The 17506-nt window shown below is 39.2% G+C and overlaps 1 protein-coding gene across 1 annotated transcript in view; it reads right to left on the reverse strand.

The window, feature by feature from the left end:
* Nucleotides 1-344: 344 nt before the first annotated feature.
* LOC139620615 (transcription factor PU.1) overlaps nucleotides 345-17506 on the reverse strand; it is a 53861-nt gene continuing 36699 nt past the window's right edge. Inside the window, exons 2-6 of the mRNA XM_071476336.1 lie at nucleotides 2917-2951; nucleotides 1901-2114; nucleotides 1697-1815; nucleotides 1323-1479; nucleotides 345-1158 (exon numbers count right to left, since the gene is read on the reverse strand). Of these exons, the coding sequence (XP_071332437.1) occupies nucleotides 848-1158; nucleotides 1323-1479; nucleotides 1697-1815; nucleotides 1901-2114; nucleotides 2917-2937 (822 nt within the window). The 5' untranslated portion in view covers nucleotides 2938-2951 and the 3' untranslated portion in view covers nucleotides 345-847. The remainder of the gene's footprint in view (nucleotides 1159-1322; nucleotides 1480-1696; nucleotides 1816-1900; nucleotides 2115-2916; nucleotides 2952-17506) is intronic.

Consider the following 17506-nt stretch of genomic DNA (forward strand, 5'->3'; position numbering starts at 1 on the left):
ACCTCATTTTTTGACTCCGAAAATTTTGTTAGTGTAATTTTTAAACAAGAAAATAATACTGAGCGCCTCATATGTGTTCAGTGTGTGTTCTGTTACTCCGTGTGTGAGGGGACTTTTTAGATGTTACTGATTAACAGGTCTGTGTTTAGTGTCAGTTTTTCAGTCCACGCTTTGCATACAATTTTGGCTGTGTGTGTGTGTGTGTGTGTGTGTTTGGGTGTGTGCGTGCACGCTTCAGTTTATAACCACATCTGTATTTGCTTGGCTGATATGAACTACACAGTATGTCTTTGTTCTTATATGTAGACAGATAGATAAATAGAAATGCAGACCGACACAGAAAATGTATCAAATATTCAGAAAATATTTTCTGATTTATTTAATCTGAAAAAAAGTTATTTTAATACAAACATGTTTACACCAGTTAATTTTGTTAAGACAAATGATTTTACATCTGCTAAATATCAAAACAGAAAAACAAAAAAAACACAACTTTATTTTAAGAATGATTTAAATTCTACTTATGAAGTAGATTACGTCACAACCTTTTAGATTTACATACTTTTTAATGCCAGCTGACTTTTCACACATCGCCTATGCCTGGAGTTTGCATCCTTGTATCATTTCCAATTCACTCCTCACACGCACAAACTCCAGTATGGTTCTGATCTACAGAAAGCTCAGTGTTTTCATCTTCTGGCTTTTCAAATACTCAGTATTCATTTGTTTCCACATGTCAGAATCAGAATCAGGAGAAAGGACAGTAATGGGACGTCCACAGCAATTTAGTCTGAATATCCACTACTCATTCGATTTCTGTGCTTACGTGCACTCGCCATCATGCTTCCTACACTGTATTAGAGTCTCCTTGTAGGCCTCTCAGCGTCTTCTCGTCAAACTGATATGTGAGCTTCCTCTTCACCTTCCGAATCTCTCCGGTGCGGGAGTAGTTCCTCAGTGCCCGTGCCATCTTCTGGTAAGTCATGGGCTTGCGATTCCCCTTTCGTCGGCCCCACAGCTGAGCCAGGCGCTCCTTATTTTGGGAGGAAAACTGAAAGGTGCCAGAGGAGGACTGGACCCACCAGATGCAACTTCGCATTGATGGCGTCTGGAGCATCTCGAACAGGAACTGGAACAACCGCTCCTTCCTCTTTCCTGCTGAGGAAGAAGGGGATGTAAATACAAATATGAGGTGACAATGATTCACACATTAGTACGTGCGTCAACATGCATCCCCCCCCACCCCCCTCCACCCTCCAACTGTGTCTTGTTCATGATCTGGGCTGTTGAGAGTTTCGTGTTATATGTGTATGTGTAAATACCTGACAGTGGGGCAAGAGGCAGGGAGTCTCCATCCTCCCTGCCTCCCCTGTCAGATGATGGTGATGGTGAATCTTGGTATTCCTGGTACTGAGAGCTACTGGACTGGGAGTCTGAGTCAATGTATGCAGGTGCCTCATAGGAATGTGCAATGTGGTCCTGAAGCAAACACATGCAAAACATATTCAATGTTAATAATTCACAGGTGTAACCATCTTCGAAAATCATGAATGAAGCCAATCAAATTTCTTGTGTTAGTCTAAATTCAGCCTCAAAATGCTGAAATGTGTCGCACACAGTGACGTGTTGTAGTACTTAGCTATGAAAGAAGTAATTAAGCTCTATTTTACGAAGAGATTGGGGTTCTTGAACTCACCCATTGGTTGTCATGGGAACTAGGCCAGGCTAGAGGTGGGGCCTGCTCTTCATATTCCTTGTTTGGAGTGTGAGAGCCACAGTGCCACTCATATGCATGCTGGCCTGACCAGCTATTCTCTACAGAGAAACAGGCCAAACATACAGTCAGGTAAAAGACGTAGAAATATATAAGTGCCTACATTGTCGGGATCATCACACCAACCTATGATCCTGGTGCCCTGGTGGGAGTGTGTGTGCGTTTGTTGCCCCATGGTGCTCAGAGGTGATGTGGGTGTGTGTACAGGCTGGACCTCCAATGAATGCTCCTGCAGGTACTCCTCAATGACCTCCAGGTCCACCTCAGGGCAAGAGGAGGGAGCCACTCCATTCCAGGCCCCACGAGCTCCACTCAGCCTGATCTCAGTCACATAGGCCATCTGACAGAACCAGAGCAGGACAACAGCTGTCAGAAATCAAACGCACTTGGGTTTCGACCTTGGCATGGTTGTTGTTTGCGTTGCTGTTGGGCTTGGAACATATTTTATAGTGGGTGGCATTTATCTCATGTCAGTCATGGCCTGAGGTGTTGTTATTATCGCACACCCACTGTTTTCTTTCAGGAGAACCCATTGTTGGTGTTGTGGCCCATCACACATGTACAGTGAATACTGTCGCTGGGAGGTGTGAAGCTTTTCAATGAGCTTCATCATCCATTTTCTACATGATGTAATTTTTTTTTTTTCCATATAGCATAGTTTTGTCAAATGACAAAAACTAATGACACTTACATGCTGCAGTGAACTTTAGCCTGATCTAAGCTGTGCATTGTAGTGTTTGTGTCTTGGAAATGAGCCAGGCAACAACACTGTGACCGTGTTTGTTTTAGTTTGACTGGCAAATTTATGCAAGTGTTTGTGCTTTCACCAGCATAGGTAACATTTGGGTGACAACGTTGTGTGGTTTAGCTGCTATTTAAAAAAAAAACCTTTAACTCTCAGCCTACACACATCTGTTACACTTAAAAAGATAATCTATTTAGAGTAGACTATTTGTGGAATACCTAGTTTTACAAACAAACACTTTTCTTTGTAATTCATGGGGGAAAAAATTACACAATCACCCCCCCCCCCCCCCCCCCCCCAACACACACACACACACACACACACACACACACACACACAAAAAAAGACTAAAAAACAGCTTAAAATAAGAAATAAAATAAAATAATATCAGACTCACCGTCTCCATTTCTGCCAGCATACTTAAGGGACAATCTGTACAGAGAAAACACCCTCATGAGACCAGAATCGAAGCTCAAAATTCACAACACAAACAGAGAAGTGAAAGAAGCTGTCATACGTACTTTTCTAACTTGTCAGACGCTGACAGATGGTCATATGACAGCAACACACAAAATCACAACCTGAATGAATGAACACAAGGAAGAGGATAGCTGTACCTTGTTAAGTGAGGTGTACTCCTGTGTCTGGTACAGTGAGGTAGTATCCTCAGGCAGTAGAGAGTGGAGACATGAGAATGTGAATGCTCACCTGTATGATGCCCTGGACCTAATCTCCCTTTTATAGTCTTTGAACACTTTTGGCCAAGCCCCTTTGCACAGGAGTGGGAGTGGTTTACAAATTAATGGGTATTTCTGGCTATTGTTTTTGAACATTATATATGTATTGTATTAGCAGGGTTTTAGGCCAAAAAGAGGTGAAATTTAGTTGTCTATTGTCTATTTTTTACAACAAAATTTTATTAAGAGCATCAGTATATGCTTTTAGCTGTTGGAGTTTTAGTTCATGGAATCAAAGCCTGTGGTGTATCTGTGGTTTCTTATCATTTCATATGACGCAGCAGAGGTACAGTAATAAGGAAGATAATCATGTGGCTTTATATTTTTGGCTGAACAAACCTGCTGGAATCAAACATGAAGCACCTTTGCAGAAAGACCAAACAGCGTAGTGTTAATCGAATATAGGCAGTGGGGAAGATGGGATGGAGAGGGGAGGCATGTGGAGGATGTGGGAGAATGTTTCCTACGTATGTGGTTTGAATGAATATGGGCTGAAATCTAACATGTATATTAGAAAACAATACAATACACCCACATGCTCACATATTGACCGTCATGTGTGACAGACAAATTTTCTCACCCATTTGAGAATGATACATTGAAAAAAACTGACTTCATGAGAAATATGTTTATGTTTATGTTCAATCATGACATGTTCCACATGATCAAATGAGGACTGTGTTTTTGACAGGGTCCTTTGTCTTTCAGGCAGCAATAATTCAACTTACTTTAGCCCCTCTATTTATCAATTATAAGCACTATAAACATATAATAACCCATAATAATGAAGTTGTAAGCAGATAGAAGGTCATTTTTAGGTGTATAATAATGTACAGTATTTTCATCATATACAACTTTTCTCATTAAGATAAATTTTATATAAATACAAGTTACGAGTTATATTGTCTTTCATCATCTGTTTATATACCAGTATCTAGTTATAAATGCTTCACAGGAGGAGTTACAGTTGTTGACAGCTACATCAGGAGACACTTACCTCTGCTAACCACATGTTATTAACCGTTTATTAAATGTATATAGTGCTTATAAATTCTACACAAGGGTGTTAAAATTAAATTGATATCCCTAGGCCCCCTGTGCCAGTTAGTGGTAACATCCCCCCTATTCTTACACTGCTATAGCAAGTTTGTCTATCATGAACTACGCCTGGTATATACTCATATACTTTAGTGAATGAAATACATCTATTTTAAGTCTCCTACCCTCTGAAAACCTTCCCAGGATCAATTCTCTGAACATAACTGTAGCTCTGATATACAGTACAGTATGTTCTAATCAACTTCCTAATTAAACTGAGGGCTGCTATGTAAGAATGTCATTGTTCTCCATAAGCTCCATGTACTGTGGTTAAACAAACACACACAGGTATTGCATCACACCGTAGGTGAGGACTGTATGACATCATTCACAGCTCACTTTCAGTATATGCTTTGTTTCTTGCAAGTGAGCTTGTTCCTTTTTGTTGATGTGCAACATGTGTCCTGTAGCTCAGTGACTTCCCCAAACATTTCAATGTGTGAAACAAACAGACTCTAATAGTGAAGTAGCAGTGATTCTGTAGTGCAAAACAGCAATCGTGTCAACCTGACTGACTCACAGAGCCTGCTGTACAAACAGAGGCAGTGGAGGACACCCTGATGTTTAACAACCAACATATGACTGGGGTTTGATTCAGTCAAGAATTATGAATGAGCTGTAATCACAGCCTCGTGGCCAAACAGTTCAAAGACATATGTCAGGTCAACCACAGACTCTAACTGTTCATACTGTTGGTATTAATGGGAACATCAGGGGCTTTGTGTAAATGTGTTGATCCTGTCATGGACTGGTGACTTGTTTCAGTGTTTCCCCACACTAAACATTCAAGTAAATGTCCACTTCTACAGTTTAACCTCAAGAAATAAAACAGAGCAGACATGACTTTTATAAAAAACAAAAGGAAACAAACAAACAAAAAAACCTTTGACACAGGTATTTATAGCTTTAGAAACAGTTTCTTAATAAATCCAAATGGAGCGCCAGCAGCCTGTGACCTCCTTGGAAATTGATAAATGAAGTGTAAATAATGAGAGAGGCAGCGGGTATTTACAACCTGTGTTTTATTCCTGGGCTATCATTGCAACATGATAAAAGCTCAAACTCTGCTTACAGGAATGACATTAGTAACTTTACAAATTGTCCAGGTTTAGTGTAGCAATTCACCACAATGAAATATTACTACCGGCCCCTCCACTGTAAACCTATCAGAGGGCATGAAGAAATATTGGAGGGTCATGGAAGGTCAGTATATCAAAGTGTCTCAGCAATTACTTTGTTGTTTTCCAGGCAAACATTAAAAAAAAAAAAAAAAAAACTTTATATAGTTTCTGTACCACTTAAGTTTTGGGAATTTCTTTCTCTCTGGTTCTAGACTGTACCCTTTAAAAAATTTGCACACATGTACATGTACTTGTGCGTGTGTCCAATGTCACATACTTATGTGGGAAACTCAGAAAATTGATTGAAAGAGCGCGGCAGCTGAGCCAATAGTGCCAGTGATTTTCCCCAGTGTGACAGGCTGACCATCTGGAATATTGCAGTCTTTATCAACCTCTCTCTCTCTCTCTCTCTCTCTGTCTCTCACACACACACACACACACACACATTCACATTCATACAGATACATACAGTATGTGCGTAAACTGCACTGTGAAAGTTTACTGTTTTTCTTGTACGCACATAGCACAGTTTTGTTTGCTTTGTGCATATTTGGTCATGATTTAAATATTAAAATATATTGCTTCTGGTTCTACATCTGATCATGAACTAATTGCTTCACCCCAGTTGTTTATTCATGTGACTACAGTAGGCTGTGGTTTTTAAAGTGGAGTCACTGGGAAACCTGTTTAGCATTGAGAATAGCTTCCGTGAAACATCACAAGTGATTCCCGTACTTGATGCACATGATGTCATACACCTTTTTTAACCCCCAGGATCCTAACAGTATATGTAAAACAGATGAAAGCAAAACAGTACTTCAGAAATCAAACTGAAAAGCAGGCCTAAATCATTATGATATGGTTTGACATCATTGCTTAATATTTGCTCACACTTAAGGTAGATATTCCCATCCTCCATCCTAACCCCATGTATCATAATTCTCTTTTATTAGCTGTGTAAGTGTAACTTCTACACATGCACATGTACACATGTAGTATGTATTTGCATTTGTTTACAAAACTACATGCCTTTGCTTCTGTCATGCAATAATTTGTCTGTGAAGCTCAGGCGAGCTGCATATTTTACATCACTTGTCAAGTAATTTATTGTTTTGAAAGTCTTATCTATTTGTCTTATTTTTCAAAACATAATTTGTCTTGAACATATTATAGATAAATAATACCAGTACCAATACAAGTCCTAATTCCTATCCACTATCCCCTAGGGTACCAATAAAAATACCAGTGCCAGTAACATTAGAATTACCAATGGCAGCTCCAATATTAACACCAATACCAGTGACAATACTCATACAAATGGTAATACCAATACAATGACAACCACAATAGCAGTAGACAAAGTAGATGTAGTAGCAGTTTAATGTCTAGTTGGGTTTCTTACAGTACATAGATTAAACATGTAAATCTGTATAAAACCCGAGTGGTACTTTATGCCTTAGACTGATCATTGTAGTGCACATGTGAGAAGAGCATGGACTATTTCTAATACTTCTTCTTACCAATAACTACAGGATTAAAATTTAATAAAAATTCCCACATAAATAATAAGATTTTACCACATTAAAATACATGGAAAAAGATCAAAGATCAGGAAAGCTTTGTAACTTATATATTATAACTTGTTTGCTTAATGTTAGGTAGCTGAAGTGTAAGAACGATAATTTATAGCTTTATGAGAGATTATGTGCTGGACTACCTCTTGGCCGGGAGACTCCAGTTTTACTAACCAGCTGCTTGAGGTAGCTTCAAATTTAACCTACAGATATGAGAGTGTGAATCTTCTCATCTAACCCTCTGCAGCAAGGTAGTGGTGCCAGTAGTATAGTAACAATAGCAGTAAAAGGAGCAGTAGTAGTTATTATTTATCAAAACATAATAATACTTCTCAAGAGCTTTATAAAAAAAAAAGACTTGATAAACATGTTTGGAAAAACCCTCAGCATTCAATGAAATAGGTGACAGTTAGGTTTCCTTTAACTCCACTTGCACCTGGAGGATTCAGACAAGGTGATAAGGCCAGAGAGACATTGGACCCTTGCAGTCAGAGACACAGACAGATGCAGGTGAAACTTGAGAACTGTCACATAACTATGGGTTATCTGACTTGGGTTTTTAGAACTTAAAATGTTGTTAAACCCCCCCTGTTCAAGAATGAGCAAGGAAATCTGAGCTAAAAATATGAGTTTGCCTCTATAAATAAACTCAAGGTAGTGAAGGGATTCACAGAGGGGAGGGTGAGGGTTTTGAACCTGAGGCAGATTTTCGGAAACACACAGCAACAGGGGCCAAACGAATGCTAAAGATATAAGATTGCACTCTTTCTTTAACACATGAAGCACTACTACTGAGGCTGGCGTTCCATAGTATATTATATACTACACTATTTCTCTATATTAATGTACTATGACAAACTATCTACAGGCCATGCAGAAGCTGCCACTGTCAGTTTGTAGCAATTATTATAATAATAATAATTATTATTATATTATTTTAATTACATTTGAATATTTTTATGTGGCTGAGAATATCTGCGTGTGTGTGTGTGCACGTGAGTGTGTGTGTAAGAGAGAGTGAGAGATTTGGTCAGCTGTCTGCCTGCAGTACGTCTGAGTCACCTGGGATGTTTAACGGTCACAGAGTGGCAGGTGAATTGAACACTTGTAACACTGGTAACCACACACATACACACACAGACAAACATTGTTGACCATTAGTGTGTGGAGTGTTGCAGCACATAAGAAAGGGTTTTTTTCTGGCTTATCAGCTCAGTCATCAGTTGCTGATGAGTAATGTGCTGTGTGTGTGTGTGTGTGCGTGTGTGTGTGTGTGTGTGTGTGCGCGTGCGTGTGTGTGTCCGTCCAGGTGTAGTGGGTTTACAGTTAAAGCTAAACCCCCTGGATTTGTGAACATACGCAAATCACGAGTACACATGCAGGTTACTGGGAATTCCCCTAACGCCTAGACAAAACGGTGCGTGCGTGTGTGTGTGTCTCTGTGTGTGCTGGGATGTGTGTGCATGTTTGTGTGTGTGTCAAGTGATAAGTGGCAAGGCCATATCCCCCCACACCCAACGCCCCACACCCCAGAAGGGAACACCAACATGTAGAGTTACTGAACCGAGTAATATGTTAAATTTTCAGCAGCCAACATTTCACATATGTCTGATATAATCACATTACATTTAGCTGTGTTGCAAAGTTAAGCACAATCATGTATCTGTGTGGGTCTGATGGTAAACCCGATGATGATTTGAATGAGTTCTGTGGAGCAACGGTTAAAAAAAAAAATTCTGTTTGATGTTCATACCCATGGGCAGGGCCCCAGTGGAGGCAAGGTGAGTCAGGTGAGCAGTCTGGCAGGTGAGGAGGCAGTTGGACATGCCGTAGTGCTGGCATATGTACTGTGTGTCAGAGACATGAGCAAGTATGCAAAACCTGAGGTTGACCCGCAACATCACCACCTCCACCGCCTCTCTATTGCTCTCACACGCTGCTGTCTCTCTTTTTCTGTGCTTTCACTGCCTCTGCATTTCTACTGCAAATATGTAACATAGTAATTTATTCATTTCATATTTTTGGTTCCAAGTTGTAATTTTCTCTTTTTTTTATACCATCACTTTAGTTTTATATTTGTTATACATTTGTAAATTGCATTTTATTTATTTATTAAGTGCTTTACTTTCTACAGCTTTATTCATTTTTAAGGTTTTCATCTTGTTTTAACCTTGCAGCATGCACATGAGTGCATGTCATTTGCAGATGATCATTAGCAAGTGGTCCTGGTTCAGGAGAATAATATACATCACTCATATGGGAATGCTGGAGATAAGAAATAGGGATTGGGAACTGGTGGGACTTTGCATTCCCACGGAACACTGTTTGTGTCGTCCAGTAGGCAGTCCTGCAATTTGTGGTCTCAATAAACACTCATAAACCACACAGACACACACACGCACAGGGCCTTATCAGAATAACACATAAACTTGAGTGCAAAGACTGTACATAAATCATCTGTTTTCATGGTGAGATAAGTAGAGACAAAGAGAGCCTGAGCGAGACAGTGACATTTTATCTGTGCTCCGAGGATAAAATAAAACATCTCCAAGAGAGTTTCCATCTTGCTTCCAAAGAACACAATAAAAGGGCCTGAGGGCCTTTGATGAGCTATTTTGAAACCAGTCCCTGTTGCACAGACGGAAGCCCACACACCCCTCTGTACAGCTTGACCAGATCAACGTGTATCCTCCTGCTGGAGGCCCACACCTCCACTCTGCAGCTGTTGTCATGAAGGGAGGGTAGACGAAAACAATAGCTGTCTTCTCTATCAACCTCCCACATCTAAACTTGCTGCCTCATTAGCAACAAACTCACACGTAACATCTGTTCGTTTGTCCCGCTTTGCATGGTATACGAAGGTAAAGTGCTTGAACTATGATGTTAACATTACAAAACAAAATGTTTTGCTGTCCTCTGCCCTTTAGTGCAGTAAATGATACTGAGGCATGAAAAACAATATAATTTACTACTGTGTGAAGTCATAGACACAAGTAAATCTGACCCACCCAATCAGTCAGTTCCTAACACAGAAACACTGTAATTAGTATTATGTTTGTACTCTTTTCTACTTTAACAGCCTCGATAGAGACAAACAACAAAGCAAAGACACAACAAACAACAATTAGGCTGATTTTGAATTTAACAATAAACTTTGAGCTATTCAATTATGCTGGCATGCTAATATGCTCACAGTAACAATGCTAACATACAGATGCTTAGCATTTAACTGCCATGTTTACCATCTTAATTTAGCTTGCTAGCATGCTAACATTTTGTACAAGTGCAAACATAAGAACATAAAAAGATTTTATGCAAAGCAATCAACCGGAACTCATCTGAGAAAGTCAAAAAAATAAAAGTTACAGAGATTCCATTAAAAGCTAATTAATAAAAGTTTAACTGACCCTCAATTAGGCCTTTTTTTTTTTTTTTTTTTTTGTCCTGTCCCAATATTGGCAAGCAGTATGAGTGGTCTGGATGCCTTGTGTTGTTGGGGCAGATTTACTCTGCAAAGGAGGAGTGTGAGATACTCCGCCTATCGCATATTTAAACTTTATGAAGACAACCGGACCGCATCAGGAATGAGAGTAGACAGGAAGAGGAAAACAGAGAGAATATGGGGAAAAGGAAAATGGGAGTGGAGAGATGGGGAAAAACAACAACAACAACAACAACACAACAACACAACAATAACTAACAATATCCACATTTATGGTCACTCTATAGTCCTTAACCATTAGATGTTCTGTATGTGTATTTGTGTATATGTGTGTATGTGTGTGTGTGTGTGTGAATCTGTCTGTGCGTGTGTGTATGAGGGAAGGGGTAGGTGTGTGTGTATGTATGTGTATGTGTTCATGTGTGTATGCAAGTGTGTAGCGATTTGTCATTGGATGTGGTGGGTAATTGATGTGGGGGCTGCAGTAACACTGCCCCCCCCCCCCCCAGACCAAAGGCACAGGCTCAATTAGGCCTTGAACACACTATGGGTGTTCTGCTCCTGAATATATGCTCAGAATTTAAGATGTTTAGCCATTACCCCTTTTACCCACTTAGTGTGGATATCAAGTCTTTCTCAAGTCAAGTCAAACTTGCAATGACTTCAAGCTTTTGTCAAACTGTATCTAAAGTCCTCAAATTGACAGCTTAAGTCTGACATTGGTTCACATGTCTGATGTACAAGCTCTCATTAAAAGAAAAGCTAAAACACAAATTACATCTTGGGAAATAGTCATCAGGGAGGGAAGGAAAAATTCCAAAAAGGACATATCACAACAATACAACAGTTACTTTATATTAATGTTGAATCCATGGAAACTACATCCAGTTGGGGTTTTTTGCGCTGTGATTTCTGCACATTTAGGAGTGTCCAGTGGAGTCAGGATACCTGTGACAGTATGTGTACATCACTTTATGGTTAGTCTGGCTGCCCTAGAAAGAGCTTGTGATGTCATGGTAGGGGAAAGGCTTCCTCTTTCCACAGAAGACCATAACACTGTCTGAGTAACTATTGGATATTCACTTCTCCTTTGCTGAAGTCTGCACTGGGCGGTGGTCAGCAGAATTAATGAAAGGGCAGTGTGTGTTCGTGGGAATGTGAGTTCATGTGGTTTGACTTTTTGTGCTAAATATGCAGTAGCTGAATTGTTGTGTTTAAGTCTGAGGAGTTACAGTGCTTATAAAGCATGTTAACTCATCTTGGACTTTTTCATGTTTAATTCTTTACCAACACTGAATCACACAATTTATGATTATTCATTAGAATTAAAAACTTTTATTAAATAATACCCTTTTAATGCATGAGATTTGTGCATTAAAAGGGTATTATATGGCAAAATATGCCTTAAATTTAACCATCAAAATATCACAATACCTCCTGTGATCTAATGGACTATAACCTGAAAGGGGGTTCTGTCTGTACCCTAATCACACTGCATATTAAAATATTTTGTAATAGACAGCTGATTGAAACGGTGGATGCAGGGTAAAGACCACCTATATGACAGGTATTTTGACTCCTCTGGTATCTAACCTGTCATAATGGTAGACTTCAGCAACTTTTTTTTTTGCCAATAACCTAACTGAATCAGGACTATCTGTACTATCAGGCAGATAGTACAACTGATATTTTGGAGTTAACCAAATTTAATCTGTATATAAATACATATCTTTTCTTTTTCACATTTCTTGATGAGGATCCCTAAAAGTGTGACCAAAATATGTACTGAGAGAGTTGAAAAATAAACTTGTCAGTGTTTTCTTTTGAACTAATTATGCAATGGCAACAAACAAATGCCCTTTTTGGCATTTCTGCACTGCAATGTCTGGTTACTCATCTGCCGGCTTGTACATGAATACTGATAAATCCACAGCAAGTTAAAGAAAGATCATTTGCTGATGACTGGCCCTGATGATTTGTTGGTTGGAGTCTATAAATAGTTCTTGAGTGTAAATTGGGTAAAAAAAAAAAAGCAGCAATTTTAATTGAATTAAGTCGTCATTGATTTTTCAAAATGCCATCCATGAAAAATGCCTATTGTTAATTTTTTTAAAATCAAATGTCTGTCATCATCAGATTTAGTGGGGATTTTTTTAGTGGGCTCACATGGGGACTGGAGTTTGTGACTTGGACTTGAGTCGCCACGGCAGTGATTTGAGATTTGACTTGAGACTCGTCCTCGAAAGACTTGATACTCTACTCAAACTTGAGATTTGGGACTTGTGAACAGTCTTTATGTTATTTGCCAAGACAGGGTTATGTGTTCAGTCATGACTGTTTATTTGTCAGCAGGATTACGAGGAGTACCAGTTTCAGTCCTGCTCAGCAACAGACAGGATCAGAGCAGCAGAGTGAGCTCAGGATCACAGCTGACAGTGAGTCCGGCTTTACAGAATAAGTGGTAGGCAGAAAACAATAGGAACCAAGTCTGAGTTTATTTAGCAGGATAATGTTATGTTCTTTCATTTTCTGCGGTTGTTTCAGCAGAAATTCTAACACGCTAATAAAAGTTTGTGTAATTAGCTCAGATCTACAGAATTTTATTACAGAAAGACCTAAAGAGGAGTCTAACTACTAAAATGATCATGTGACTTGTGTTGTATGTACTGCTCTCCTGTCCAGTCTGAATTCTAATCTCACACTCTCTAAAGTTAGTTTATACTAATTTTTACAGAGGAAAGTGAAAAAATGTGCTGGTATTTCTGTTTTTGTTTGGTTTCAAATGTATTTTGCAAGTCAGCGAATCATCACAAAACATAAACTATAAAGTGAAGTATCGTAAGTTTCACGTGAATAAGCAAATAAGATGCAGGAGTCTAGCCAGTAAAACAATCTAGCCCAATTTAAAGACTATTTTGTTCTGCTATCACTTCAGCATTAGCATTAACAGCTGTTTACTTATCAGTCTTGTCAGCCATCGTTGTGTTTACAATACAAGAGGTTATAGTACATAGTATAGTACATCCTCTGAGAAGCACTACTTCTTCAGGGGGACTGGACGCCTCAGTGACTCGCTATTGGAAAGTGATGAGACCGGGCAGGGGTTAGCTGGTTAGCATGCTGACTTCTGTAAAAGAAAAGAAGTGACAGAAAAAAGAAGCAAAACAAGAGGGCCGCTTTCCAAAGCTGGAAACAGCTCCTGTCAAGTAAAGGAATTTAAGGAATTAAGGTTGATGCTGAACTCCCAGTGTTTCTTCTAGACTGGTAAATAAACCGCTGTTAATGCTAATGCTGGGTATGTATGGTAAAACTTACAAATTGCTCCTTCAACTGTACTGGATTGTATAAAAGCATGGACCACCTTCTCACAGTCTGGAGATACTTGGGTTGGGGAATGGGGGACTGTGTACGTCTGGAGGTGGTGGAAAAATTGAAACTCTCTCATCTTCATCTCTTATTGGTTTCTGTCTTCACACGCAAATAGGCTGCGGTAAAATGTTGTCAAAAGCATGCATGATAATCTCCATGCTTACAGCCATACCACACCCAATCTCGTCTGATAATCTCCACTATTTACAGGCACACAGATTCAGATTTTTGAGATTTTCATACTGACTTAAAAAGCACTAGAGCACAAGAGTTTTTCTTGGAATATTTTCAATTAACACACTGCAGGTAGAAGGGCTTAAAAAAGAAATTAGAGAAGACATGTTTGTTTTTTTTGTTTTTTTTACTTTTGTACACTTATCTCATAGGAGTTCAAAGAGATGGTGTATCTATCGGTGTACAATACGACTATGTTTCCAGTGAATTCAGCTGCATATTTATTTACAGACATTCATAAAGAATATGAATCTTAGCTTGTGCCAAAATCATGAAAGCTGAAATACGATGGGAGCGGTAGCAGTTCAGTGTATTATGGATCTTACAGTGAGTCAAGTGGGTTGTCGCCATCAGCTGGTTGTTTACTTCCTGACCTGCTGCACTGATGCTGTTCTGTCTTTTGGCTGAAGATGGCGCCATTTCATCACCTAACTCGGAATTCAACTCTAGATCACATAAAGAGCAGATCACACAGCATAATGGTATGATTCAATACGATTATTGTAATCATGCTTTCAGTGATGATATGTGTCATACTTCCCGGGTGCCCAATTTCTGTTTTAATAGCTGTAATCTTTCAGCTGCTGCTATGTACTTTTCAGGTGGCTGGAATTCTCTGATGTTGGTGTGAAACCTACAATAATAAGGCTCCTCTCTTCATCTCTCACTATATTGTGTTGAGTCTCCTGCCAGTCCTATCTAGGTTCTGCATGAATGAGACTCTATGGAGACAGTCCAATACTTTCAGTCACTGTTAACATTCCACATCAGTCTCCCTCCACACTGACAAGGCTGATACTATCGTGCAGAACTGGGTATGACTACAAAGACGGCACAAACATTCATCACTCACACAAGTGCATGCACAAGTGCACATGAACACTCACACACACACACGCACACACATACTTGCACTTCTGTTTTTGTGAGGACACTCATTGACGTAATGCATTCCCTAGCCCCTTACCCTAACCTTAACCATCACAACTGAGTGCCTAACCCTAACCCTGACCCTAACCTTAACCTAAACCTAATTCTAACCATAACTCTAAAACCAAGTCTTAACCCTCAAAATGTGATTTGAAGGTGTCTCAAAAAGTGAGGACTGGCCAAAATGTCCTCACTTTCCCAAAATGTCCTCACTCTGTTAGTAAAATACTTTTTTTGGTCCTTACTATGTAGCAAGTACAAGTACACACACACACACACACACACACACACACACACACACACACACACACTCACACTCACACACACACTGCTGCAGAATTCCACACACGTACAGAGGCATGATTAGGCCGTTCTTACCACAGTGATTGCTACTTTATTTCTAGGTCAACAAACTTTTAATAGATAGTATTTAGTGTACAAGTGTAACAGTCACACCTAAAAACACACACACCTACAAACTCACTCCAAAACTCACACCCTCTGATTGCAGCGCCAGTGGCGTCGCTTAGAATAGCATCAAACAGAGTGGAGCGTCTCTCTCTTTGGCACTGTACAGGTGCAGACCTGTCTGCTGTAGTCAGTCTATTTCACCATATTAACCCTCGTATATCAAACTGTCACTGCAGAGAAAACAAGCAGAATGGAGATCAAAACACAAGAAAGCTTTGTCTTGGTACGACAGTAAGTTCTGCATGAGAGATATCTTGATGAAAAGGAAAGTGAACCGTTAGCCTGGAATTTGTCTCTACTTTCTTTGTTTCTACTTTAACAGTTGTATTATGTTACTCAAAAATATTTAGTTTGATTGCATTACTTATTCATCCTTAGTATATTGTACTATTATGATGGAATGATTTGTTTTCACTGTCATCTTTGAGTTCAACAGACTTAAATACATCCATTTTCATCCTGGACCACACCCCTTTATCACCACTGCAGCACTCTGCCAACTTCTAATTGTCAAATTCACTCAACTTGTGTGAGCATGATCAGTGCTTGTTTCATCACAAAGAAAACAACTGCCATGTTCTCTTCGCTTCACACTCAAAAACACTGTCATTTGTTTGACTGTTTAACATTTTTTCATCATCAAACAAATAAGGAGCAGTTTGACTGCTGACCACAATGAAGTTCAGGAGGCTGCACCATTTTCTCCCATGATCTTTTTTTTCTTTTTATATCATGAAATTCTGTTAGTTCAGGCCTAACAGATTGTTTCAAAGTTACATTACATTTGAATTTTAATATGACTAAGTAATGTTCCACAATTAATATAAACATATTTAAGTAATATGATTAATGTTAGCCACTTTCAAACTGTGCTTTTTCAATCTTGGAGTGTTTTTAATCTTTGTAGGAAGAAGGAAGAATTACTTTATGTGCCCTCTGTCCAAGTCTGATGAACAACTTTAAGAAGCGAGGCTGCACAGGTCATCTGTTAGTCCTATTACTGCAACAGACAATGGTGGGTACACTTTTGTTGTGTTGGGCTTCCTGTTGTGGAAGGCGTTTCTAACTTTTATTTTTGGTGATTCCAGTCAGATTGCAAACAAATCACTGGATCACAAATGAAATGAAAGTTCTACTTACAAATGTGAACTGACAATGTTATGTTCTTGCTTTCTTGTCTCACACCTCCAATGAACTGCACCTGCAGTACCCAAAATTCATCAAAAACATTTTCATTTTATTCAGCAGGTGATGCAGAAACAAGGTGGAGGTGAGCTTCCAAGTGTAGGACTAGCCACTAAATCATTTTTTCGGAAGGGAACGATACATTGAATGTTGTGTGTTGGAGTTGCAGTTTTGATAAATGTAATGCATTGTGTATATATAGCAAAAATATATAGAATTCTTGACTGTGCATTTTGTGGTTACAGAGATTTAATGAGAGATTAAATGTTTTTGGCTGCCACTATTAAAATTTTTTCAACAGTAGTTTTTCATCAGAAGCTTTTTCCACTTCATACTGATTAAATGCTCGCTGACGGGAGAAATAAGTTCTGTTGTTTATCTTGCCGTCTGTTACTTCTGATAACACTTTGCTTTCTCTGCTTGCTCCTGTGTGCAGTTCACAGTGTGCAATGCAGGGGGAGATTGAGATGTTTTGTTACAGTGTATTGGTTATTGTCCAGATTCTTACAGATTTGAGTGCATGGGTTGTTGAAGGTTGAAGTGTGAAAGAAGCAATGGAGGAAAATAATCTGAGAGGTAGAGGAGGAACAGCGTGTGTGAGAGGAGGAAGAGGAGGAGGAGGAGGACAAGGAAGACCAAGACCAAGACCAAGACCGAGACCAAGACCAAGACCAAGACCAAGAATAGTAATTTCAGATGAAATATGAGTGACTGTAATAGACCATGTTCTTATTCATTGAATGACAGTGCAACCCTCTGTCTCTGTGGCCACCATAATCCAGAGGTTCAGAGACGAGAACAAGTATTTATACTACATATATTGCAT

Source organism: Trachinotus anak, unplaced genomic scaffold (genome assembly GCF_046630095.1).
Source record: "Trachinotus anak isolate AG129_WGS33_773 ecotype Australia unplaced genomic scaffold, CSIRO_AGI_Tana_v1 ptg000004l, whole genome shotgun sequence".
Lineage (NCBI taxonomy): Eukaryota > Metazoa > Chordata > Actinopteri > Carangiformes > Carangidae > Trachinotus > Trachinotus anak.